At 39.1% G+C, this 25,192-nt stretch overlaps 1 protein-coding gene and 1 long non-coding RNA gene across 4 annotated transcripts in view; both read right to left on the bottom strand.

Annotated features, from left to right (window-relative positions):
- Positions 1–25,192, bottom strand: part of ZNF438 (zinc finger protein 438) — a 186,523-nt gene that overhangs the window by 149,452 nt on the left and 11,879 nt on the right. The window contains exon 3 of one of the 3 annotated variants that reach the window (XM_034987187.1): positions 19,083–20,271. The exons of 1 other annotated variant lie outside the window; for it this stretch is intronic. In XM_034987187.1, coding sequence (XP_034843078.1) covers positions 19,083–19,122 — 40 coding nt within the window. In that variant the 5' untranslated portion in view covers positions 19,123–20,271. Of the gene's footprint in view, positions 1–19,082; positions 24,582–25,192 lie in introns of those variants that run through there. One more of the 3 variants, XM_034987188.1, reaches the window with a different exon arrangement.
- LOC117998434 lies at positions 10,453–11,594 on the bottom strand. Its single transcript, XR_004676003.1, has 2 exons — positions 11,091–11,594; positions 10,453–10,995 (listed from the first exon to the last, which is right to left on the bottom strand). It is a non-coding gene; the product is annotated as an uncharacterized LOC117998434 (long non-coding RNA).

The raw sequence follows: 25,192 nt of genomic DNA, 5'->3' as shown, positions 1-25,192 counted from the left end.
AGATCAACAAGGAAATAAAGACTTTAAATGACACACTGGACCAAATAGACTTCACAGACATATTCAGAACATTCCAACCCAAAGCAACGGAATACACATTCTTCTCTAGTGCCCATGGAACATTCTCCGGAATAGATCACATCCTAGGTCATAATCAGGTCTCAACCGGTACCAAAAGATTGGGATCATTCCCTGCCTATTTTCAGACCACAATGCTTTGAAACTAGAACTCAATCACAAGAGGAAAGTCAGAAAGAACTCAAATACATGGAGGCTAAAAAGCATCCTACTGAAGAATGAATGGGTCAACCAGGAAATTAAAGAAGAATTAAAAAAATACATGGAAACCAATGAAAATGAAAACACAACTGTTCAAAATCTTTGGGATGCAGCAAAGGCAGTCCTAAGAGGAAAGTATATAGCAATACAAGCCTTTCTAAAGAAACAAGAAAGGTCTCAAGTACACAACCTAACCCTCCACCTAAAGGAGCTGGAGAAAGAACAGCAAATAAAGCCTAAACCCAGCAGGAGAAGAGAAATCATAAAGATCAGAGCAGAAATCAATGAAATAGAAACTAAAAGAACAGTAGAACAGATCAACGAAACTAGGAGCTGGTTCTTTGAAAGAATTAACAAGATTGAAAAACCCCTGGCCACACTTATCAAAAAGAGAAGAGAAATGACCCAGATCAACAAAATCATGAATGAAAGAGGAGAGATCACAACCAACACCAAAGAAATACAAACAATTATAAGAACATATTATGAGCAACTCTATGCCAGCAAATTTGATAACCTGGAAGAGATGGATGCATTCCTAGAGATGTATCAAATACCAAAACTGAACCAGGATGAAATAGAAAACCTGAACAGACCTATAACCACTAAGGAAATTGAAGCAGTCATCAAAAATCTCCCAAAAAACAAAAGCCCAGGGCCAGATGGCTTCCCAGGGGAATTCTACCAAACATTTAAAGAAGAATTAATACCTATTCTTCTGAAACTGTTCCAAAAAATAGAAACGGAAGGAAAACTTCCAAACTCATTTTATGAGGCCAGCATTACCTTGATCCCAAAACCAGACAAAGACCCCATCCAAAAGGAGAATTATACAGACCAATATCCCTGATGAACATAGATGCAAAAATTCTCACCAAAATACTAGCCAATAGGATCCAACAGTACATTAAAAGGATTATTCACCATGACCAAGTGGGATTTATCCCTGGGCTGCAAGGTTGGTTCAACATCCGCAAATCAATCAATGTGATACAATACATTAACAAAAGAAAGAACAAGAATCATATGATCCTCTCAATAGATGCAGAAAAAGCTTTTGACAAAGTACAGCATCCTTTCTTGATCAAAACTCTTCAGAGTATAGGCATAGAGGGTACATACCTCAATATCATAAAGGCCATCTATGAAAACCTACAGCGAATATTATTCTCAATGGGGAAAAACTGAGAGCTTTCCCCCTAAGGTCAGGAACGCGGCAGGGATGTCCACTATCACCACTGCTATTCAACATAGTATTGGAAGTCCTAGCCACAGCAATCAGACAACAAAAAGAAATCAAAGGCATCCAAATTGGCAAAGAAGAAGTCAAACTCTCACTCTTTGCAGATGATATGATACTTTATGTGGAAAACCCCAAAGACTCCACCCCAAAACTGCTAGAACTCATACAGGAATTCAGTAAAGTGGCAGGATATAAAATCAATGCACAGAAGTCAGTGGCATTCCTATACACCAACAACAAGACAGAAGAAAGAGAAATTAAGGAGTCGATCCCATTTACAATTGCACCCAAAACCATAAGATACCTAGGAATAAATCTAACCAAAGAGACAAAGGATCTGTACTCAGAAAACTATAAAATACTCATGAAAGAAATTGAGGAAGACACAAAGAAATGGAAAAACGTTCCATGCTCATGGATTGGAAGAACAAATATTGTGAAGATGTCAATGCTACCTAGAGCAATCTACACATTCAATGTGATCCCCATCAAAATACCATCCACTTTTTTCAAAGAAATGGAACAAATAATCCTAAAATTTGTATGGAACCAGAAAAGACCCCGAATAGCCAGACGAATGTTGAAAAAGAAAAGCAAAGCCGGAGGCATCACAATTCTGGACTTCCAGCTCTATTACAAAGCTGTCATCATCAAGACAGCATGGTACTGGCACAAAAACAGACACATAGATCAATGGAACAGAATAGAGAGCCCAGAAATGGAACCTTAACTCTATGGTCAACTCCACTGATCTATGTGTCGTGTCTGTGTGTGTGTGTGTGTGCTCGCGCGTGTGTGCCAGTACCATATTGTTTTGATTACTATAGCTTTGTAGTGTATCTTGAAATCTGGGATTTTGATATTTCTAGAAAGTTTTATTTTTCTTTCTCAAGATTTTTTTTTGGCTATTTGAGGTCTTTAGTAGTTGTATACAAATTTTAGGATTTTTTTTGTAATTATAAATTTTATTGATGTGTTCATTGTCTGTCTTGCCTCATCTATTACATTGTAATTTCCTTGAGGACAGGGAGTAGGTCTGTTTTAATCACCATTATATACCCACCTACAATGTATTACTTAGTACTTAAAGATTCTCAAAAAAAATAAAAATGACTAAAAATATCAGCCGTACACAACAAAGAAAAAATTTGTAATTATATAAGGTGGAAATTTTACAATTATTTGTTGTAGTTCTATGGAAAACATTGTTGGTATTTTGATAGGAACTGCTTGAATCTGTAGATTGTTTTGGGTACTATAGATATTTAACAATATCAATTCTTCCAATCCAAGAGTATGGTGTACCTTTCCATTTGTTTGAGTCATCTTCAATTTCTTTTATCAGTGTCTTCAGTTTTCAGAATATAGGTCTTTTGCCTCTTTGGTTAAATTTATTCCTAGGTATCTTATTATTTTTGCTGCAATTTTAAATGGGATTGTCTTAATATCTTTTTGTGCTAGTTTGTTATTAGTGTATAGAAATGCAACAGATTTTTGTATATTAATTTGTATTGTGTAAATTTACTGAATTCTTTTATCAGTTCTAATAGTTTTTTGGGATTTTCTATATATAGTATCATGTCATCTGCAACTGGTGAGTTTTACTTCTTCCTTACCAATTTGGATGCCTTTTATTTCTTTTTGTTTGATTGCTGTAGCTAGGACTTCCAGTATATGTTGAATGAAAGTGGTGAATGCAGACATCCTTGTCTTATAAAGCTTTCAGTTTTTGCAACTGAGATAATGTTAGCTGTGGGTTTGTCATATACAGTCTTCATTATGTTGAGGTATATTCCCTCTAAAACTCTCTTTGTGGAGAATTTTTATCATGAACAGATGTTGAATGCTGTTAAATGCTCTATTGAGATGATCATGTGGTTTTTACCCTTCGTCTTGTTAATGTGATGAATCATGTTGAATGATTTGCAGATACTGAACCCTCCCTGCACCCCTGGAATAAATCCCACATCATCGTCGTAAATGATCCTTTTAATATATTATTGAACTTGGTTTGATAATAATTTTTGAGGATTTTTGCATCTATGGTCATCAGGGATTACTGGCCTGTAGTTTTCTTTTTTTGTAGTGTCTTTGTCTGGTTTTGGTATTAGGGTAATGCTGGCCTCATAAAATTAATTTGGCAGTTTTCCTTCTTCTTCTATTTCTTGAAATAGTTTAGTAAGAATCAGCATTAACTTTTCTTTTTTTTTTTTTTGAAGATTTTATTTATTTGGCAGAGAGAGACACAGCGAGAGAGGGAACACAAGCAGGGGGAGTGGGAGAGGGAGAAGCAGGCTCCCCGCAGAGCAGGGAGCCCAATGCGGGACTCGATCCCAGGACTCTGGGATCATGACCTGAGCTGAAGGCAGTCACTTAACCAACTGAGCCACCCAGGCACCCCACTTTTCTTTAAATGTTTGGTAGAACTCACCTGTGAATCCAATGGTCCTGAACTTTTGTTTGTTGGTAGATTTTTGATTACTAATTCATTACTAGTAATTAATCTGTTCAAATTTTCTATTTCTTCCTGATTCAGTTTTGGAAGATTATATGTTTCTAGGAATTCACCCATTTCTTCTATGTTATCCAACTTGTTGGCATATAATTTTTCATAGTAGTCTCTTACGATCTTTTGTATTTCATGATGTCATGACCTTTATATGATGTCATGTCAAGACCTTTATATGGTGTCAGTTATTCCTCCCCTTTCATTTCTAATTTTATTTGAGTCCTCTCTTTTTTTCTTGATTCTGGCTAAAGGTTTATCAATTTTATTTATCTTTTCAAAGAACCAGCTCTTGGTTTCATGGGTCTACTTTTTTTTAGTCTCTATTTCATTTATTTCTGTTCTGATCTTTATTATTTCCTTCCTTCTACTAATTTTGGGCTTTGGTTTTTTTCAGGCCCCTTAAGTGTAAGGTTAGATTGCTTATTTGAGATTTTCCTTGTTTCTTTATCTAGGACTTTATTACCATAAACCTTTCTCTTAGAACTGCTTTTGGTGGGTCCCAAAGATTTTGAACTGTTATGTTTCCATTTTCACTTGTCTACATGTGTTTTTTTAATTTGTCTTTGATTTCTTCATTGACCCACTAATTGTTTAGTAACATGCTGTTCAGCCTCCATGTGTTTGTGGGTTTTTTCTGGTTTTCTTCTTGTAATTTCTAGTTTTATACTTCTGTGGTTGGAAAAAAATGCTTGATGTGATTTCAATCTTCTTAAATTTGAAACTTATTCTGTGGCCTAACACGTGCTCTATCCTGGAGAATGTTCCATGTACACTTGAATATGTATCATGGTGTTTGGGGATGGGATATTCTGTATATATATCTGTTAAGTTCATCTGGTCTAATATGTCATTCAAAGCCACTGTTTCCATCCTATATCTGTACTGTCCAATCCAATTATTGAGCACCTGAAATGTGGCTAGCATGATTTGGGAACTGAATTATTAATTTAATTCTAACTAGTTTAAATTCAAATTTAAATAGCCACAGGTGGTTGATGGCTACCACATAGACAATGCAGGCTTAGAGCATACAACCACTATGAAATTTTTGGTGGATATATATTTTCAAAAACAGTGGATAAATAAGCTAACCTTTAAAATATTAAAAATAAAATCTATATATCACAGAGATGGCAGCTTTATAATATAAATAAATAAACTTTAAGTTTGCATAAATTTCTCAAAAATCAATGAAATAAATAGGGAGTATATATATACACACACACACACATACGCATACATATATAATATATATACATATATATATAATATATATGTATGTATGTATATATGTAAACATATATATATAAGAAAATTTTGGTATCATTTGGGCTCATCTTACTGGACAGACTTTTTAATGGGCCGAAGAACTCTTAACAGCAGTCCTATTTCCAGATTTCATCGAAACTCTCAAGGGAATAAAAAAGGCAACCTAATGTGATCATCACTCAAATGCTTTCTATAATCTATCAACAATCCCTATCCCTGCTCAGCCACAAACTGTAAGAACCATGAATTCTACCAGAATCTTGAACAAACCCAACTAAAGTCTAAGGTGTTTCTGTCACCCTATTTGTTCCCCAGTCCTAAGTTCTTCAGATTTGATTTTTATAACCAGTTTTTATCACTAAAAATGGTCCTTAACTTTCAGTCACTTGACAAACATTTCTTATTATGTTAGGTGCTATATTAGGAAACAGATGAAAAGTATAATCTTTGTCCTTAATTAAATTATAGTCTAGAGAGAGCAAGCACCCAATAAACCTGCAGAACTGAACAGTGATTAAGTGCTAAATGAGTACCATTTATATACCTATATGGTTGCACAGAAAAGGAACACCTAATTCCCAGGAATAGAAAAGAAAAGGCATCAGGGAAGTGAAGCAACAGAGAGGCATCCCTAAGCTAAGTCTTAGAAGATAAGTAGGACCTATCAAAGCAGTCAAGGAGGAAAGAGAAGTGTTTCAGGCAAGGAGAAAACATGCAAAGGCTCAAAAACCCAAGAGAACTCAGAATTGAAGCAAGTTCAGTATTGAAATACAGTAAAAGAGAAGAGGGGAGAAAAGAACACTAGACAGGTGGGTAGAGACTCAATCCTGAAGCTCTTTGCTTGCATGGGATGGAGACTGGATTTTATCTGGAAGGTACAGGAGCCTAAAGAATTCTGAGCTCAGGAATAATGTGATCAGATTTGCATTAAAAAAAATCACTCTGCAACAGCATGAAGTATAAAGAGAAAATCTGAGATAGAATATAGGAGTAGCGCATTAGAGCATTCTAGTAGCACAAGTGAAAAGAATTGCTCAAACTCAAGCAGAGACAATAGAGATGGTGACAAAATGATGCACTTGAGGGGTGTTTAGAGTACGAAACATGAATTGACTGTATATGGGGATAAGGAAGAATAAAAATCCAGCGTTCCAGTTCCTTACTTGAGAAAAAGGACACTGGTATTCATCAATAAAACAGAATACAGGAAGAACAAGAAGTGCAGGTTTGAGAGGCAATTTTGAGTTTTGTAAACCCAGGAAGAAGGCAGTAGTCAGTAAAATCAATAATACCAAAAAAAAAAAAAAAAAAAAAAGGCTCAAATCTACAAGCCCCAGCTCAGACTTACTGAATTAAAAACTCTAGGGATGGAGCCCAGCAATCTATATTTTTAATCACCCTCCAGAAGATTCTGGTGTATGCTAAACCTGCAGAACCACTGGTCTTGCCAAACATTACTGGTAATACTGGCAAAGAATCAGGCAATCAAGTGGGCAGTGATACTGACAGAGGGGAAAGGTTAATTGTAGGAGGAGCAGAATCCCAATCACAGAAGATTTAAGGAATACACTATTAGAAGAGAGAGCACATGCAGACTCTTCTTTCAATATAGCCTGAAGAGAACAAGAAGAGGTGATTTAAAAAAAAAAAAAATTACTAACAGAAAAAAGTCCTCCAAAAGGAATAAAATGATTCAGAGCCCAGGCAGAGGAACTGGCCTTGGGAGGTATGCCAGACACCAGTGGTTGCCTTCCCAGTCCACTCTCCTTCCTGGAAAACAGAATCCTAATTTAGTTCTTCTCTGGGAGGTTTGGAGGGCCACAAATCTTGACTAGTTTAAGGAAATCATAGGACTTCTATACCCCTTGCCTGGACTGGTTTAGAAATGGGTTATATGATGTACGTTCAGGTAGTGAAGCCTGCTAAGCTTTTTTCACTCTACAAAAAGACATAAAAGAAATGCTATGGCCTGAATTTTTGTGCTCCCCACCCCAAAAAATTCATAGGCTGAAGCCCTAATCCCCAATGTGATGGTATTTGGAGGTAGGGCCTTTGGGAGGTAGTTAAGGTTACATCAGGTGATGAGGAGCCCCCAAAATGGTATTAGTGTTCTTACAAAATGAGAAAGAGACTAGAAAGCTTTCTCTCTGCCATGTGAGGAAACAGCAAAAAGGTGGTTGTCCTCAAGGCAGAAAGAGGCCCTCACCAAGAATTTTCAGGCAACTTGATCTTGGACTTCCCAGACTCCAGAACTGTGCAAAATAAATGTTTGTTGTTTAGGCCACCCAGTCTATAGTATTTTATTATAGCAGCTGAACTGCTGCTGTACAAGACAAGAGACACCTTCCTTTCTTATAATCTTGGGTGCTTGGATATGAGGATATGAATCTTAGAGCTAAAGCTGCCTGCCATCTTCAGACCAAGAGGGGACAAGCCTGAGGACAAAAGCTAACTCATCCAGGATGTTAGAATGGAAAGATCGATCCTGAGAGCCTAATGACAGCAGTTAGCTGCTACATGAACCAACTATAAAACCATCTTTCTTCCAAATTTCTAGTTATATGAGATCGTAAAATTTACTTATTATTTTCAGTTTCAGTTCAGTCTTCCATTACTTGCCAGCTGAAAGCATTCTGATACAGAAAGACATTTTCACTGAGATGGGTATAAATGAAATTAACTTTGCCTATTGGAGACATGGGAATTTGAGGGAGTTTCAGACTAAAGTTTCATTTATTAAACAAAATGAAGCTCATATAGATCTATTTTATAAAGGGACTGCCTTAACAGCTCTTTTCTACTTTAAAATATTTAGTATTTCTAATGATAACAATAGTCATGAGGAAGATGATGGTGATAAGCTCATGGTTATTAAAGTATTTTTAAAAGCTAGGAATTTTATCCTTGTATTGTTTACCTTCTGCAGTCCATTTGACTTCAACAGTGAAATCATACCAATATCTTCTACTTTCTATTTATATCAATTTTCATGTCAGCTTCATTTTTCAAACTTTCTTGGTATATAACACTATACCACAATACAGTTTACAGAGGGAACCCTTAACTTGAAAGAACAAACACTCTGAAAACCAAACAATGTATAAAAAGATTTCTATTTTTATTTCCATACATTTTCTAAATCTGTTCAAGAAAAGAAAATATTTTAACTGCATCTGTGGAATGATAACTTTGATTCATATCAAGGGGTAGAAAATCAACACTGTAGCATGTAGATAAACACTAGAGAAAGTAAATTTGAGCACAAATAACAAAAAGCACTAGAATTGTATGCCTATCCAAGCAGTCCCCAAATGGAGAAAAACAAAATTGGAAGTTAAGTTTTAAGACAGGTTTTGAAGCCCAAAACGTTTTTCCTATAGAAACAATGTTACTGTGAGTCATTCCAGTACTGGGCCAGTCCATAAAACCCTTATAAAACCATACGCATAAGACTATTGTTTGAACTACACCCAGACAGAATAATACTTTTTCCTTTGGAAAATACATGATTTTCTCCCTCCACCCTCTCCCAAGTCCCAGGAGGGTGGGCCTAGCCATGGAGTCTATTCACCTCTCCAACCTCATCGTTACTCTCCACACTGCACGTTCTCTGGGTTGGCCACACTGCCCTCCTTCAACCTGCAGGGTCTTTTCCCCTTGTAGTTGCTGCAGTCATGCCCTCCGGGGAGGACCTCTTCCAGGTCACCTTCCTCAGCCTTCTCATCTCAGCTTAAATGATACTTCCTCAAGAAGACGGTTCCTCCTCCCCACACTGCATCACTTGTTCCTGCTGCACTCCTCACCAGCATTTCTCCCACTGTATTGTAATCACTTTGCTTAGTCTCCCTGTAATCTCCGTATTTGGGGGATACATCTTACTTGCTACAATTTTAAACCTAGAGCATAGATGAGTAGCTGGCATTTTGAAGATGTTTAATATATATTTTTTTGTATGAATGAATTTACATAACAAGGTACTTCAATTTGTTTTTAACCTGACCATGGAGTACGTAACCTGATCTATGGTCACTACCAGGAGACAACGCAGTTTTCCAAAGATTTCTCCACTCCTGAATTTCTACCTACACATTGTTCATAGAGAGGAGGCTACCTATCCAATTTCTTCCCCATTGCTAGTTTATAAAGTAACTTAAATAGAGCACTAAAATTCTAGCAAACAGAAGTATATATTCTAATATTATCTTTTTCTTGTAGGTAATGTCATTCATTCTTTTGTTTTGTTTTTTTAATTCAATTTAATTATCATATACTATATTATTAATTTCAGAGGTAGAATTTAGTGATTCATCAGTTGCATACAACACCCAGTGGTCATTACTTCATGTGCCCTCCTTAATGCCCGTCACCCAGTTACCCCATCTCCCCACCCATCTTCCCTCCAGCAACCCTGTTTGTTTCCTATAGTTAAGAGTCTCTTATGATTTGCCTCCTTCTCTGTTTTTGTCTTATTTTATTTTTCCTTCCCTTCCCCATGGTCATGTTTTATTTCTTAAATTTCATATATGAGTAAAATCATATGGTATTTGTCTTTCTCTGACTTATTTACGTCCATCAACAGATGAATGGATAAAGATGAGGTATACATATACAATGGAATATTACTCAGCCATCAGAAAGAATGAAATCTTAAAAAAAAAAAGAAAGAATGAAATCTTGCCATTTGCAATGACGTGGATGGAACTAGAGGGTACTATGCTAAGGTAATGTTATTCATTCTTATGGCTTTTACTACAATCGATGAAATGCTAATTCCCAAATTTGTATCGCTAGGCCTGATTTGTCTCTTGCCTTAAAAATCTAAATTTCCAGGCATCTACAATTTTATACCTGAATGTCCCATAAGGACTTCACTCCAACGTTTCTTTTCTCCTGTGTTCCCCGTTTCAGATAATGACATTACCATCTGGATACTAGAACCTGACACTCAAGTTCTCTCACTCTTGTTACTTACTGGTCCATGGACCAACAGTGCTTGTTGTTCATCACCTATAATATTTTTAGAAACACAAGATTGTGCCCCACCCCAGACCTACTGAATTAGAATTTACCTTTTAACAAAATCCCCAGGCAATTCATGTACATATTAAAATCTGAGAAACACTGATCTATAAATTCCTTTTTCTCCTTACCCCCACGTATCAAGTCCACAGGAAAACGTCTCATATATATTCCTTCCCAACTATTTCTGTTACTGCCCTGATTTAAGCTGTCACCTCCTGTCTGGAACATTGCAATGACCTCTTAGTTGATCTCATTCCTCTAATCCACTGGTTCTCATCCAGAAGTTCATAAGAGACACTCTGTTGTACAGCTAATTTGGGAAAGGCCATATGGTTGGCTGACCAGAACTGTGCATAATAGAAAACTTGTCTTACCTATGTTGCAATCAAAATCTAGGGATGCATACATATGGGAAGGCATGCAAAAATAAAAGTGCAAAGACTGAGAACCACTCTTCTGGTGTCTCTGCGCAACAATCATTCTCCATACTGACCTCAGTTTTCTTTCCAAAATACAAATATGATCATGTCATATCCCTCTCTAAAGTCTTTCAGTGGCTTCTGCACACATCATGTACTTCCACACCTCCCCCTTTCTGTTCATGCTTTCCTTTTTTCCTCCTTTTGGCAAAAATCTTGCTCATCTTCTAAAGTCCTGCTCAAGAATCAACTCACTGGAAAAAAAAAAGAAAGAGTCATCTTATCTTGCCAATTTTCTTGGTAAATAACTGCTTCCCCCTCCCCGTGCACCCCACCATATGTTCATCACCTGATCATGGCTGCCTATCTTCCCTGCCAGACAAGGACTTCCCTGAAGGCACTCTGTATCTCAGTCACTGACAGATGGTAGATACTCAAAAAATATAAAAGAAGTCAATTACCATTTACATCTGACATCATCAAAAGCTGTAGAACTTCTCACTGATAACGTGAATACCTTTATAAACTATAAAATACTAAGTACCATATATCTAAAAGATGGAATCATTTAGGAAATGAAACGAAATGAAAATACCTCTCAAGCTAGATACACCCAAGCATAGTAAAAGTTTAAATATGCTTGGAGACTTAATTCACAGTCACATAAATGCAGCTACCACTGTGAGCCCACAATCTGGGTAGGCCTACCCTGCCATAGTTAAGCCATATAATTTAATTAGACAAGAAGAAGAGTTTAGCCTTTGATGAGGAGAGGGGGAGATAAGTCTGCCAGTTAACTTTAAAAATTATATATTTTATCATAAAGATTAAAAATTTATCTTTTTATACCACACCACAGAAGATGTGGTATATATATATACAATGGAATATTATGCAGCCATCAAAAGGAATGAGATCTTGCCATTTGCAATGACGTGGATGGAACTGGAAGGTGTTATGCTCAGCGAAATAAGTCAATCAGAGAAAGACATGTATCATATGACCTCACTGATATGAGGAATTCTTAATCTCAGGAAACAAACTGAGGGTTGCTGGAGTGGTGGGGGGTGGGAGAGATGGGGTGGCTGGGTGATAGACATTGGGGAGGGTATGTGCTATGGTGAGCGCTGTGAATTGTGCAAGACTGTTGAATCACAGATCTGTACCTCTGAAACAAATAACGCAATATATGTTAAGAAAAAAAAAGAAGAAGAAGAAGATAGCAGGAGGGGAAGAATGAAGGAGGGGAATCGGAGGGGGAGACGAACCATGAGAGAAGATGGACTCTGAAAAACAAACTGAGGGTTCTAGAGGGGAGGGGGGTGGGGGGATGGGTTAGCCTGGTGATGGGTATTAAAGAGGGCACGTTCTGCATGGAGCACTGGGTGTTATGCACAAACAATGAATCATGGAACACTACATCAAAAACTAATGATGTAATTATGGTGATTAACATAACAATAAAAAATTTTAAAAAAACTTATCTTTATATAATAAAGAAAATTATTATCTGTAATTTAAAATCATTAACATTTCAGTTTTTGCATATTACTTTTCAAATGTGGTTAAATCACACTAAACATACCATTTTGTAATCAGTTATAAAATTCTGCCATAGATTATACTCCTAATTATACTTTCAGTGACCACATTATTTTATCATCTTGACATACCTGTAGTTCATTAAAACATTCATCAAGTTTCATTAATTCAGTTCAGCATTTATTGAACAACTGTTGTGTGGCAGGCCCTGAGACACCAGACCACCCCTAATCTCAAGAACCCCAACTCAAGTGGCAGGGGTTGACGCATATACCCAGCACTGCAGTGGAGTGCTGAACGCACATCAAGGATGGCTCACCAGCAGTGCTAAGCGGGGTGGGATGCCGCTCCATCTGAGTGCTGCTCTCAAAGGATGAGAAGTCCACAGGAGGTCAGGAGGAAGAGGGGGGAAATGCAATATGGACAAGGCATAAGAACCTAAAATCACACACAGAGAAAGGCAGTGGCTGAGAGTACAGCCCAAGAAACAACTAAACGGGAACAGCGCCCACTCCATTAAAACCTCACCAGCACTGGGAGTTATTTTAATTTCCAGTACTTTCAAGAGAATAGAAAGGGTGACTCAAGGTAGACTTAAAATGCATTTCTTTGATCACCTGTGATGATGAACATATGCCAACATTTTTATTACTAACTGTATTGCTCATCTAACTGTTAAAATTTTCTGTCCATGTATGTACTAAGTCTTGATATTTTTTTCCTCATTAAGTTTAAGAGAACTCTTCAGGTATTACAGATATTAACCCTTAGTCACACCTGATACGAGCATTTCCCCCAGTCTATGATTTATAGGTCTTAAATGTTATATATTCACACTGTTGACCGATTCTTTGGTGAGTTTTTCACTGCTCCAATACTGAGTTATCGTACTGAGTTACTGAGTTATCACTAATCTGATAAATATTACATTCTCTTTTCTTTTTTAATATTTATTTATTTGAGAGAGAGAGAGAGAGAGAGCGCACACGCAAGCATGGGGGGAGGGGCAGAGGGAGAGGGAGAGAGAAGCAGACTCCCCACTGAGTGCAGAGCCTGACGTGGGGCTCGACTTCATGACACTGAGATCATGACCTGAGCCGAAATCAAGAGTCAGACGCTTAACCAACTGAGCCACCCAGGAGCCCCTATATTCTATTTTCTACTGAGTTTTCTAAAGTGTGACCGTAAAAATATTTAGCTCTTGATACCAGCTAGACCTGATAAAGACATGATGTACACAAACATTCACATATAGCCATTAATCTCCCTCCATCTATCCTACTCCCGTTCCCTTTGCCAAAATACAGCTAAGGAATTCCTTTGCATACAAACTCTTCATTTCTTTTTTCTTTTTTTTTTTTAGGTCTTTTTATTAAAAAGTTTCAATGTACATTTCTTTGCATGGTCTAAGTTTTACAACTACATGACATCCAAAGCTCAAAAATACAGTTTCATGACTAAAAAGAGATGTTGGAACATTTGTTTGCAAGAATTAGAAAAATAATTTGATTTGTAGATATTGCCTACATTGGACATTTATTATATTCAAATTCCCTTACCTAATTACCAATGCTGGGAAGAGAACAGCTGGAGCAGGTGTCCTATGCACTATGTTTAGAGATGGCCCTGAAACAGCCACATCCTCTATGAAAGAAATAAGAATTAATATTTTAAGGCACATATAAGGACACAAAATACTTAAGGGATCCATCAGCAATAAAAACCAGGGCTAATTTTGAAGTACTGCTGGCAACATTTCAGTCCTATACCTTCTACATCCCCAAAACTAGAAACAACCTGCATTTTCTTTGAGGGCTTGGCATGCCATAGCCTTTTGACTTGATGTTATGGCAGGCAATTTTAAAATTAGAAAGGGGGGCTTGGTCAAGTGGTTTGCAGTTGAGCACATCTGACTCCCACGGGAGTTTGGAAATTGGAGGGGGGAGGACACATTCTAGATGTCACAATGAGGGAGCACACATTGCTACCAGTGAGGAACCACAGATCTGAAGTGTTCCACTACATATAAGGCAATCTTGTACAAAATGTACACCCCAGATGCCAATGGCCACCTCACTTTAGCTTATAGCCCAAGATGACTTGCTTCCAATGTCTAGTCAAGGCAAATCTCCTGACTTCCATTTGTTCTATCCACCCTGCCATAGGTACTTGTTTCACAGCGATAGGGCCTGCCACAGGGAAGACTGGGAAGTGTACCTGGCTTTATTGGACTTCCTCCTTACTCCTCCTGTGGAGACTCTCACTTTACTGCCTGTTCTGGCCTGAAGTCATTCAAGTATCCCCACAAGTTCCTGGGCTTTGGCTACACTCTTCTCACTCTGATCCACCAAAACCTGTTTCCTGGAAGTTTTCAGCAAATACCTGATAAACAAATCACTCTAAGATACTAATCTCATGATAATACAATGTATTCTTCTTCCAAGGGATATCTGTATTGAAGATTTAATCCAAAGATACTACTTCTTACCGTCCCCTCTATTACCACCCTGGTCCAAGCTACTACACCATCTTTCTACCTGGATCACCACAGCATTTCTTAGCAAGTGTTCCTGCTTCAACCTTCTAATTCATAGTCTCTTCTCAATAGTGATCTATCATTTCCTAGCCCCAAGCCCTCTGATAGCTCCCTAATTCACTCAAAATAAAAGCCAAGTATTTCCAATGACCTGCAAGGCCATAAATGAAATGAGGAAAGCTGGAGGAAGAGTGTACCAGAAAGAAATAACAGGAGTCTACTTTGGTCACGTTAAATATGAGATGCCTAGGAGACATTCCAGGGGAGCTGCCAGAAAGGCATTATCCTCAAGATCCTCAGACAAGAGCTTTAGGCTAGACAAATGGCTCTCACCTGGGGATGATTCTGCCCCCCAGGAAACACTCCGCAATGTGTGACACATTTTTGGTTGCCACTTGTGGGATAGAGGGGGTTCTACTGGCATCTAGTGGGTAGAAGCCAGAGATGCTGTTGCGATACATCGTACGGTGCACAAGACAGCCCCCTGACAAAAATTTACCCCATCTAAAATGTCACTAGGTGCTGAGGCTGAGAAAATGTACGCCAGAGAAATAAATACGGGAGACGCAGTCAAATAGATCATATTTAAAACCAGAAGTACAAGGTGAGAAAAATAAGAAACCTTGAGGAGCTCCTCTTCCAGCAGTCAGGTAAAAGTGGAAGAACGAACACAGAAGACTGAAAAGGGTCAGCCAGAATGGGAAAAGGCAATGCAGGAAAGGATGGTGGGCCAAAGGCCAAGAGAAGAGTGTTCCTGAAAGGAAGCAACACTCGACAGTGGTCCACTCCAGGGAAAAGGGCTAAGATGGCAAGTGACACCGGTCAGAGGTAAGGTTTGAAAGAATGGAGGAGGTGTGCTGTGGGCGTAAGAGAACAGAGGCACGTGGGAAGGCTGCCAGGCAAATGAGGCTGCTGTATACATCACTCAAGCGAAACCAACAGGCAGTTAGTTGGGCTCCTCCAGTCCTCTGGCTTTGCCAGATGGGAGAGATCAGAGAGGTGCAAAGGAATAAGGGAATCTGCAGGACAGCAATCTGAATTGGGGCAGCTAGGGCTGGAGAAGGAAGAACTGATGACAGAAGGGAACTAAGGAACAGAGAGGAGTGGGGGGAGGGGCTTAATGAACTGAAACACTTGATGAGTCATAAACATGTTTCCATAACAATAAATATACTCCTCCACCATGCTTTTAATTGTTCCATATTAATATAATTTGTTTCTTAATACTATTAAGGGAAATGTGATTTTACTTTAGTAAGAAAGAGCTATTTACTATCTGAACACTGCTCAGGGTCCTATTTACTTTGCCAGACCAGGATGAAACAGCATTTGTGGAAAAGACCATGTAATCATGAAAGATATGCTAAATAACAGTCATGGGTTAAAACACTGGCGTATTCGTTGCTCATATTGCAACTCTGAATGACTTACTTAACCTCTCTGATCCTAAATCTCTTTACTTAACAGAATGTGGTAGGCACAGTAGGCACCCAAATCCCCTTCAAGAATATCCACATCCTAATCCCTGGAATCTGTGAATACATTATGTTACATGGCAACCAGGATTAAGGTTGCTAATCAACTGACCTTAAAATAAGGAGACTATCCTGGAATACCCAGGTGAACCCACAGGAACCACAAGGGTCTTAAAGGGAAAAGAGAGAAGTGTAAGAGTCAGAACCAAAGACTGCCTGTGAGACTTGACCCACCACCACTGACTCTGTAGATGGAAGGAGGGCCACAAGCCACAGAATGTGGGCAGCCTCTAGAAGCTGGAAAAAACAAGAAAACTGATCTCCCCTAAAACCTCCAGGAAGGTATGCTGTCCTGCCAACACTCAGTAACACCCATTTTGGGTTTCTGACCTCCAGAACTGTAGGATAATAAATTTGTGTTGTTTTAAGCCATGAAGTTTCTCTTAATTTGTTACGGAGCAATAGGAAACTAACACCAGGTAAAATGAATCAACTACGGTATCTGTGTAACCAAGAATATATACATAAAGTACCAAACAGAATGCCTAGGATACGGGGAAACATTTATATAGCTGTTATTGGTATTACTAGTGCTAATACCATCACAGCACCAAAACGAATGGTAGTCAAGAGAAAGAACGCTGACTCAGTTCTAGAATTTACACAACTCTGTGACCTAAGACATCTTAGTTAACCTTAGTTACCCTACAGGACTCGTTTCTCTCACTTATAAAACAAAATGAGGGGGCCTAGAATACATGACTTCTAAAGTTTCTTCCAGCTCTAAAATTTTATAATTCAAAACCTAATTCTTTAATGACATTCTACTTATTGCTAATTAACAGATTCAGAAAATCCTATTAAATAAAAACAGTAAGCCAAGCAGTTTTCATTTAATGTTTCAACATTCCCAATATTTTATATTGCTGAGTTTTATATTGCCTTATAAAGTTGAGTCGTGGCATAAAAATCACAGACCTGCAAGCAAGGGAAAATATCTAAGTCATCCTGCTACTATTTAAAGGCCTCACAGTCAAACTACAATATTATCTTCTCAAGTAGCTCAAAGTATATTCCCACACATTACCTCATTTATTCTTTTTTTTAATAGCTTTATTGAGATGTAATTCACATACTATGCAATTAACCCTTTCATAGCAGATGATTTACTGGTTTTGGTATATTCACAGAGTTATAAAACCATCACCGCAAACAATTTTTTAGAACATTTCCATCATCCTAAAAAGAAACTCTCTATGCATTAGCAGTCATTCCCCATCTCCCTTCTCCAACCCTTCCCGGCCACTAATCTACTTTCTGTCCCTATAGATTGGCCTATTCTGGACATTTCATATAAATGGAATCATACAACATAGGGCAATTTGTGTGTCTGACTTCTTAGCATGTTTTGAAATTCATCCATGTTGCAGCATGTGTCAGTACTTCATTCTTTTTTCATGCTAAACAATATTCCACTGGATTGTGTGAAAAATATGCCACCACATTTTGCTTATCCATTTCATCAGCTGATGGACATTTGGGTTGTTTCTATGTTTAACTATCTGGAATAATGCTGCTATGAACATTAGTGTGTAAATGTTTATGTGGATGTGTGTTTTGAGTTCTCTTGGGTATAGACCTAGGAGTGGAATTGCTGGGTAACATATGGTAACTCTATGTTTAAACTTTTTAAAGAACTGCTAAGCTGTTTTCCAAAGTGGCTGCCTCCTTTTCTCCCACCAGCAATGTATGATCGTTCATTCCAATTTTTACCACATTCTTACCAACACTTGTTATTATCTATCTTTGATTATAACCAAATAGCTGGTATGAAGTGCTATCTTTTGTGATTTTGACTTGCTTACCCCTATGACTAATGATGTTGAGCATCTTTTCATGAGCTTATTTACAATTTATAAGTCTTCTTTGGAGAAATGTCTATTCAGGTCCTTTGCCCATTTTTTAATTGTGTTGCTTTTTTTATTACCAGGTTGTAAGAGTTCTTTAAAAATTCTGGATACAAGTCCATTGTCAGATAACTGATTTTAATGTATGTATTTTCTCCCACTCTATATACCTCATCTAATCTTAGGGCAGCTACTTAAGCTCAATAAACAAAGTCTGTGTTGCTATCCCCATTTTACTGGTAAAATTGGCATTTTATATGATTAAATAGACTTGAAAACTGGCAGACTCAAAAAAACAACAACTTACAGCTCTGCTCCTATTTTTATTAGTTTAAAGGGGCCATATATTCATGGCAACACTGTTGACCACACACCCAGGATGGCGCCCTCAATCAACCCTGATGCTGCCCGTATCAATAACCAGGTAGTATTATTTCCACAGTTATATCAAAGATGATTCGTTCATTCACTCAAAAAATAGTTATTAAGTGTTATGTGGCAGGTGCTATGCTCAGGATGCATTTGTGAACATGACTTCATTAACCTTATAATTTGGCAGTGTTATACAAAATCCCTAGTGCTAAATCAATTTCCTAATGGCAAACCATCCAAACAAAGAAATTTATCTTAGTGCTTAAAAAACCACCCTCAACTCTCAAGAAGAAACATTACAGATTTTAATGCAAGGGATATCCTATTTTTTTTAAAAATCCAAAGTGTCAAACTTACTTTGTGGCCCAGGATAACCTTGTTTTGAGTATTGACCTTACTAGGCCATCACTTGGTTCTTATAAATCCTTTTTATAATGCAGCAATGTTTACTTTAATGACATCTGTCAAAATGAAACCCGAGTAAAAGAGGAAAATACTCATATTTTTACCTTTAACCAGAAAAGCCTGAAGGCTCAATGTCTGTATCATAGCCAGTTCCTAACCTGTACGAATAAAAATGTTATGATAGCTCAATTAAACATAAAAACAAAAACACAGAATTACAAATCCAACCACCTAAAAAGGTAGTTCTAACCTGGTCTATCAAAGTAACTTTAATGCAAAGCAGAGGGACTAAATATCCCCAGGAGACTGAAGGCATAGTACTAAATGGCCCACACAAACTTTATATTTCTTGGCCTTGTGTTTTGTCCACACAAATGTTATTCTAAACTATAATATACCTATTTTCTTATTTAAAAAATGTTAGCATTTTTAATTAGAGTCAATAAAAGAATTTGTTGAGAAAGATCTCATGGTTTATAATTAGAACTACATTCATTTTTGTTGTGCAGATTCAGTAAATTAAATAACAGCTAGTAAAACTAATACTGGGGACGATGTACCATGCCTACCTCATAGTTCTGAGTGTCCTCAACATACCGCTTTGTAAACGCAGGGTGTGCATGCTGCCGTCTGGCCAGCTAGGTGCCTGCAGATGAAGGCAGCACATGCTGAACCCAGAGAGGGTGACCCCAGGTGATCCCGGAGATGGCATACTACAAGAGAGGCAGTAGCTACAATCAGTGCGGGGCTCTTCCACACTGTGAACTGAGAGCCTTGGGCTTTGCTTCAGGGAGTCAGGCAACTGCACTAAGTGGGCAGAACACAGCACTGCCGGCTTCCATTTCCCCCGCTTTCACCTGTCTTACATCATGGGCTTCCAGGGAAGTTTTTCAAAGACTAAAATCAGACTCCATCGAAAAGGTCTGTAAACCTAAATCTAGAGGAAGTCTTGGCTCGGCAGAAAACAGTGCGCATCACATCTGAAAGACTGGTGAGGACAAAATGGGAGAATGAATAATGAAGCTGGTGAGGGGCAGAGTCAAAAACAGGAAAGGGTGCGGCAGAAGCCAAGGGTCGGGGGTCAGACCTTTATCCACTGAATATAATGCTTATTGTGGAGTGGGTGTGTCTGCTTAAAAGAGCAGCAATGGGATCCTTCACCCAGAAGCATTCAACTCTGAAATCTTAAACTCCAATATGCTACCTACAGGCTACAATCTCTTACCCTTCTACATCTCTCAATTCCTTACCTGCCACCGCCAATCAAAACTCCACAAAACAGCCAACATGAGCCTTCAGAAAAGTAAAACAGATCATGTCACTTCTCTGATTCAAGACTTCCAATGGCTTTCCCATGACACTTGAATAAAATCCCAGGTCCTACTGCAGCCCTGAAGTATCACGGCCCTCAGTAATTACCACTCTCCTCCTCACTCATGCTCCCCAGTTTACCTGGCCACTCCTCAAGCAAGCTCTGGGCCAGGGCTCTGCCATGCTGTTTGCATACCCTGGGGTGCTCTTTCCATTGCTGTGTCCTAACTACATTCCAGTCTCTGCTCAGAGGTCATCTTTTCCAAGAGCCTTTTCTTGTTCACATTATCTAAAATAGTATCACTCTCTACCCCCTTACCCTTCATTTTTCCTTTTAACATTTTCATATATATGTTTTTCTACCTCCCCTCTAGAAGTAAGCTCTAACAGGGCAGGGACTTGGTTTCGATCGTTGTTTTGATCTAAGGAGCCACACCACAGAGAACAGTGTTTGGAAGATAAATGCTCAGTATTTATTGCATGAATGATGAAAGAATGAATAAATCATACTTGATCTTAATTATGTTTAAGATTCCAGTTTTTCCCCATGCCCTCTCTATTCTTTTCCTGATCCATCAGCCATGTTCCAAGCTTCACTTCCTGTCCACTATAAACCTAGGATCTGATTATCCAGCTTTGCCCACTCCGTTGCCTAAACATAGCTTTCTTGCTGGCTTGTCCTCCCCCTAAACCACTCTAAGAACCTACTTCTCCACTCCCACACCCAGACTAGAGATTGATGCCATAAAAGCCCAACCAAGTGGACCAGAGACTCTGCAAATGCATGGTCTCCCATCTCAACAGGGCCCTTGCTTGCTGCTGCCCATCAGTCTCTTTGTGGGCTCCCAATCAACTCCCTCTCTCACATTTCACAGAATCAATTCTAAACTTCCATCACTTTCTTCAAGCTTCCTAGTCTTCCCTCTACTCAGCAAATGACATCTCCACAGAACCAAAAGAGAGGTTATTAGGTCAGACTCCCTCAATTTCCTCCACCCCTGACCAACAACCACACTCTTACCTCCTTCCTGAGAAAGTGGAGGAAGGATGCCCCTCATCCTCCCCAAAGCTAACCTTCAACCAGGGCTCCAGAACTCAAGCCACCCCACCTCCTAAGGAATCTGATGCCATCATTTATCCACCTTCCTCTTCTAAATCTTCCACTTCTCCCTTCTGACTTTCCCTCCACTGTACATAAATGTTTAAAGCTCTCCCATTATAAAACAAATGAACAAACGAACCTAATATACGCCCCCACATGTGATGTCTCTCTCTTGCCACTGTCCTAGTTGCGCCTTCCCTTCACAGCCAAGTATCTTGAAAAAAGGGTTTAAACTCATTATTTCTACCACTCCCACCACCACCCCCAATTCACTAGTCAACCTCTGCAATCTGGACTTCGTGCAAACACAAAACTCTCTCCAAAATACAATGACTTCTTAACTGAAAATTCATTCAGAATTTATTAGACCTGTCAATTTAATATTGACATTCTCAATTTTAAAATGCTTGTCTCTTGGCTTCAGTAACATTACTCTTTCTTGGTGTTCTCCTCTTTTGGACTCTTCTTTGCAGTTTTCTTTGCTATTGATGGATCTGAGAAAAGCCCCTTGCATCTGGTATAGCAGTTAAAAACCTGGGCTGTCTTAGCTTGGGCTGCCATAACAAAATACCATGAGTGGGTGGCTTAAAGAACAAAATGTATTTTTCTCACAGTCTGGAGGCTGGAAGTCCAAGATCAAGGTGGCTGTATAATCTGGTTCTGGTGAAAACCCTCCTCCTGAGCTGCAGACAGTTGCCTTCTCACTGTATCCTCTCATGGCAGAGAGCTCTGGGGTCTCTTCCTCTTCTTATAAGGATACCAGTTCTACTGGATCTATTGGAGCACCCTTATAACCTCATTTAACCTTAGTCACCTCCCTAAAAGCCTTATCTCCAAATATAGTCACATAGGGGATTAAGGCTTCAACATATGAATTGGGGGAACACAATTCATCCCATAGCAGCCAACAGTCATACAAGTATGGTAAAAACCCAATGTTCTATAACAACAATAACTGTACAAGTGTAAGAACTCTACAGCAACAAAGAAAATGGACAGCACATGAAAATATCAGGATACAAAATTGTTGCAAGAATATGTTATGCATATGAAATAAAAAGGAAATCACAACAGGAATGATGTTCAAATAAAGGAGTTTATTTCTAAACTCTTTGTTAGACAATTTGAAAGATAAACTTTCACAGAAATATATAAACGAAAAGCTTCAAGTGAAAAAAAACCACTAAGAACAATTCCAAACTGAATTTCCCATGTTTGTTTCCTATTTTCATCTCTGCCGTCTGTATTAACCAAGATATAGGCTGAACTGCTATAACAAGACCAAGAATGTAGCAGCACCAATGGAAGAGGAGTTCACTTCTCTCTCATGTAGTAGTCATGGGACTGAGGTTCCTTCTTTCCTGTCCTGCCACTCCCCTGGGGCACTGCCCTTGCCTGTATGATGGAAGCTGGCGCGCCCACACCTCATCCATGGGGGCGGAGCAAAAAGAATATGACAGACAGCAGATTTTTAATACGAATGTGGATGTGCACACATCACCTCCACTCCCATCCACTGGCCAAAACGTAGGTATGTGGTCTCTTCTGGCAAGGAGCCTAAGAAATAGGAGCTATGTGGCAGCAAAATATCAGAAATGGGAGTGCATCCTTCTTCCCACTCTGAAACATTCCTCTCCTTTTCTAAAGGGATAACCTGAAGTCCCATCCAATTATTGGATTCAGCTCAAAGTCTAAGATCTCTGGGTGACACACAACCTCTTCAACAGATATCAATGTGTCTCTGTCCCCGTCCAATGACCTACAAACTAACAGACTTAAGTAACTTTGCTCTCTACCACCACCATTACAACCAATATACAATGGAATACAAATAAGATTAATGCAATTAAGTCTTCCATTCTGAAAAGAATGGCAAATACTATTCTTACCAATGATGAATACTGCTGGACAGGAATGGCAGTCCCCACTCTACCAGGGAAGCAAGTTCCTTGGTTAAACTGAGGTTCTGTGCTGGGTGGGGGTGGGGGCAGGGGGGTCTGTAGGAAGGGGACGGATTCCCTTGTCCATTTGTCTGCTAGAGCCTGGCTTTGTCTCTGGAAGATACTTTCTTCTGTTATCCTTTCTGGCAATATATGAAGTGAACATAAGAGAGTATGTGCTCCAAAGAGGCAGGAAAGGGCTAATAGCCTATTTTCTGGGGGTACATGTTTGGGGGTCAAAGATTGCTCTAGTTGTCAAACAATGTCAAACCACCACAGGTTTTGGCAAGCTAAACTTGTAGCATCTTTGCCAACATAATCCTCTCAAAACCTCCATAGGTCTCTTTGTCTTCAGCCAGTGCCACACGAAAGTAACCACAACTCAAAATTCAGTCTGATGGTAGATGCTAAGCTTGTCAATTCTGTCCTTCTCTATTATTAGCTGACCTCTGAGGCAGATGCATCCCTCTCTCCCTCAATTTAAGGTTAGTTAACTTGAGAGCATCTGATTCACACGGCAGGATGATTGTACCACCACCACACCCCATTCACATCAGGGCAAGCCATGTGACTTAAAATGTTCTTTCTGCCTGAATGATTTCAGGCTCAGCCACTCGATTAGCTGTGGCCAATAAAATATGAACAAAAGTAACACATGTCTCTTCCAAGCAGCTGGTTCTGCTATGTCTCCCTTCCCTCTGAAACAGAATAGCAATGTCCCCAAAAAGCCTATTCCTTTGGCTTGAAGTGGTAGAGGATGGTGGAACAGAGCCATAGACATGTCCTAAGTAAGAAATAAACCCTTGTTGTCCTAGGGAACTGAGACTTTGTAACTGGAGCTTTACCTAGCTTAAGTGACTGGTTCAGGTGGGAAGATAAATCCTTAATATGATCCTTGCCTAGCCTGGCTTCCACTTTGCTCTGGCCAAGAAAATCTGACGAAGGTTCCTAAAAACGAATCTAACTTCTTGCTGTTCGGGAAAAAGAAACTATTTTTTCCAACCCTGCAATACCCCGTATTACACTGTCCTTTCAGTCAATGCGAAGCATAGGCCACGGTCGTACAGAACTCCGTTAGCAAATTTATACCCCCTCTAAGTGCAAACTAGCTAATTGTTCTCTTACTTTACACCCTCTTGCAGTTCCTTGCTAAAGCAGCTAGTCAACTCGTGTTAGCCATCCTTCTATTTTTTTTTTAATTACATTAGCACTCTTTCTAATTTTTTTTAAAGATTTTATTTATTTGAGAGAGAGAATGAGAGAGAGAGAGAGCATGAGAAGGAGAGGGTCAGAGGGAGAAACAGACTCCCTGCTGAGCAGGGAGCCTGATGTGGGACTTGATCCTAGGACTCCAGGATCATGACCTGAGCCAAAGGCAGTTGCTTAACCAACTGAGCCACCCAGGCGCCCCAACAGCAGTCTTTCTAACCACTCTCCTGGAGGTACAAACTGGACAGACACATCCATGCCCTTCCAAGTTATCAGAGGTGACAGCTTCACTAAGTGTTCTGCCATAGCATAACAAGTGTCACCAGTTTTCCAGCCTATAACATGGTGCCTACTGTCTGCTGGCTAACCACTCAGCCAGTACCATGCATTTTCGCAATTTATTATGGCAACACCCCACTGTGGGTACCAATTTTGGCACTATATTGGATATGGGGAAAGCTGCTGGGATAAAATGATGACAAATACAGCGGCTCAAACAAGAAAGTTTATTCTCTTCCTGGAAATAGCACAGGGATAGGCCGGTGCTTTGGGGAGGGTGAGTAGTAGTTGGTTCTGTCCCCCATGGTCATCTGGGGACCTAGGCTGACTAGGGATGGCTCTGCCACCCTCATCACAGGATGTCTACCTCTGG

The sequence above is a fragment of the Mirounga leonina genome, unplaced genomic scaffold (genome assembly GCF_011800145.1).
Source record: "Mirounga leonina isolate KUSES-001 unplaced genomic scaffold, KU_Mleo_1.0 Mir_413, whole genome shotgun sequence".
Lineage (NCBI taxonomy): Eukaryota > Metazoa > Chordata > Mammalia > Carnivora > Phocidae > Mirounga > Mirounga leonina.
Note: the sequence above shows the minus strand (reverse complement) of the source record. Positions and strands in the feature narration are given on the sequence as shown.